Genomic DNA, 2932 nt, shown 5'->3' with positions numbered 1-2932 from the left:
AGAAATAAAAAATTCATCTCTCTCATCTCTCTCAAACATAGTGCATTCCGTTTCTCATCTTCTTCATGTCGAAGAAAATTGTTCTAATGCCTCGAAAGAGTCCTCCACTAGTTGAAGCAACTTCTACGGATGAAGTACATGCTCCAACATTCAACGTATTGACTCAAATCCTGCCGTCAAAAAATAATGAAATTCCGGCAAAGGCGGGTTCTTCTCAATCGAAGAATCAGATTACTCAAAAGTAGAAAAATAGTCAAGCAAAGAAAATGGTAAGTCCTGCAAATCAAAAGAAAAAAAGAGGAAGGGTAAAATTGTAGAAACTCATTCAGATTCGAATTTCGTAAGTGAGATAAAAAAGAAAAAAACAAAAAAAACAAATGTTGAAATTGGTCAGTCTTCAAAACCATCAAGAAGAAGAACAACAATGAAGGAGGACTCAGAAATCCCAATATCTAAAAAAGGTAAAAAAAAAAGTGGTTAGGGTAAGTATTATATTTAATTTAATTTCAAATTATTTAAATTAGTGATTTTTTTTGTCATAAATATTATGTCATGCAATTGTTTTTTCAGTGATTGTGGTTTGTACACATGTCTATTTGCTGAATACATCAGTACTGGAGTTTTTGATATGCGTTCTGTTGATATCACTGCAAAGTACCATCGTCAAAGGTATGCCACAATCATATGACATTATGGAAAAATAAAGAATGATGATGGCGCGATCAGTGAGAGTGAAATAACTAGAATTGTTGCTAGTAAATTTGGTGGACCTCGCATAACAAAAGAACATGCTCTGGATACCAACAATTATCCTACACCAAGAGCACGAAGATCAAATTTGAGATAGTTGATTGCACCTTAGACTTTTTAGAATTACAAGTTTTTTTTAACTTTTGGACGATATTTTTGTGTTTGATACAATTTTAAGTATTTGATGATATATAATATTCATTTTTTTCTTCCAGTCAGATACCAACTACATATGAATTACAAATTGACTATTATAATTTGAGGATTCTAGTTATATACAAACTACATACCAATTGGATACATCATTCTAAAGATAAATTACACATTGAGTATAATAATTTTCGGGATAACAATTATATACAAACTGCATACCAATTGGATTCAACATTTAGAGTTCATGATCTTATAGTGTCTTATTAACTGAAACAAAATGAATATCAATTTAGAGTTTATGAACTAACTCTGTCTTATAATTGGTATCCAAACTGTACGTTTTTGGCATCCAAATTCATACATGATTGGTTTTTTTACTTCATATTCTAACACAAAAAAATAAAAAAATAAAAAATGAATGAAGTTGGTATCCAACCTGTATAAATACCTTGAAGAAATGATTATGTCAATGTAAAATAGTGATCAATGTATTTTGTAATAACCTCAATTACATCTTGTTTTATATTTATTCATGTTGGACACCTTATGGATACCAAATTAATACTAATTGTAAATTATATTGTCTTAACAAGTGTGGATTAAGTATTTTATATTTTAAAGATGTATGAAGTTGGTATACAATCTGTATAAATACTATAAGAAACGAATCTGACAAATTAAAACTGCGATCATTAATTTTTGCACCAACATCAATTATATCTTATTTTATTTTGGTTTAGAGTAGACACCAATTGGATACCAATTAATACTCATGCTAACATACATTAAATAATATCAGTCGCTATTAAGTTGCATACTAAATGAATACCAAATGCATACCATAATTACCTTATGTAATGTTCACTAATATGAACAATACCTTATATATTAAACTGGCATGAATTTTATTTCTAGCAATATGCAATTGGTATGATTACTGAATGAATCTTGTATAAAACATGAACAGTTTATTAAACACTTAGCTGAAATGCATTTGATATCAATTCTGTATATATTTGATATGAATTGTCAATAAATATTATTGGAAAACAATGAATACATTGTACCAATAAAAAAAACATGAGTCTAAAAGATATAATAATATAAAAATTTTGTATCGTTTAAACAAATAAACTATCATTTTTTTGGCGCAGGGTAATTTGAACATGTCTTCCTGTTGTGGCCCACTTGACGACATCTACTGGAAGTAACTTTAGACCTTTTGAATTTCACATCAGCAAATCCCTTCCAGCGTTTAAGATGCGGTCTTTCTACCGTTCTCTTTGAACCAGGCGACATCAATTTAGGCTCTGAAACATAACTTGATATATCCCATGTACTCTTGCATAGGAGAGGTTCAACAGGGATCACATATGCATCTTCAAAATTCTTCAAGCTATAAAAAAGAGAGCAGTAATCTATTTCATGCAATCTTCTGTACCTAAGAACTGCCATTCCGTGCTCGCATGATATCTCATCATTTTGAAATCTTCCGCAACTACATTTCTTGGTGTTTATGCATACTATGTATCGCTTTGGTCCATCAACAACATCATGCAAATAAAGTGTTGATGGTATTACCTAACACAAAAAAATTGTATATTAACATGTTGTTACAAAAAAAAAAACCACAAAAAAGGTTTCAACTATATACATAATGGATATCAAATTCATTTCAGCTACTTGTGTAATGTGTTGTTCATGTAAGTTGGCATTTTATACCAAATTCAATCAGTAATCATATCAATTGCATACATGAATACCTTTGGATATTAATGAATAAAGGAAAACTCATACCCTCATACTGGTAGACAAAGCAATACTTTTATGGAGCTTAAAATCATATTTTTTTGTTAGCTCTGATCTAGTTTTTGTAGCCTCCTCGTTGTGCTTATGAATTCATGTTTGAACTGTTATCCTCATAAATTCAAGAAGTGAAATCACTAGCAACCTCCTTGCTAACCTGTTAACATTATACAAAGGAACAATAAATATGTTGTATTTATATTCAAATTTCATACCAAGATAA

At 29.9% G+C, this 2932-nt stretch overlaps 1 protein-coding gene across 1 annotated transcript; it reads right to left on the bottom strand.

Annotated features, from left to right (window-relative positions):
* Window positions 1-2040: 2040 nt before the first annotated feature.
* On the bottom strand, window positions 2041-2358 carry LOC125837845 (uncharacterized). The gene has a single exon (XM_049516916.1). The coding sequence runs from the start codon at window positions 2356-2358 to the stop codon at window positions 2041-2043; it is 318 nt and encodes a 105-aa protein (XP_049372873.1).
* Window positions 2359-2932: the final 574 nt, after the last annotated feature.

Source organism: Solanum verrucosum, unplaced genomic scaffold (genome assembly GCF_900185275.1).
Source record: "Solanum verrucosum unplaced genomic scaffold, falcon-dt-bn FXZP01000262.1, whole genome shotgun sequence".
In the NCBI taxonomy this organism is placed as follows: domain Eukaryota; kingdom Viridiplantae; phylum Streptophyta; class Magnoliopsida; order Solanales; family Solanaceae; genus Solanum; species Solanum verrucosum.
The sequence above is the reverse complement of the archived record's forward strand: the minus strand, read 5'-3'. Positions and strand labels throughout refer to the sequence as shown.

What these genes read in the sequence shown, in the direction of transcription:
- LOC125837845 (XM_049516916.1), bottom strand. Translation starts at nt 2,358, where the DNA reads ATGGCAGTTCTTAGGTACAGAAGATTGCATGAAATAGATTACTGCTCT.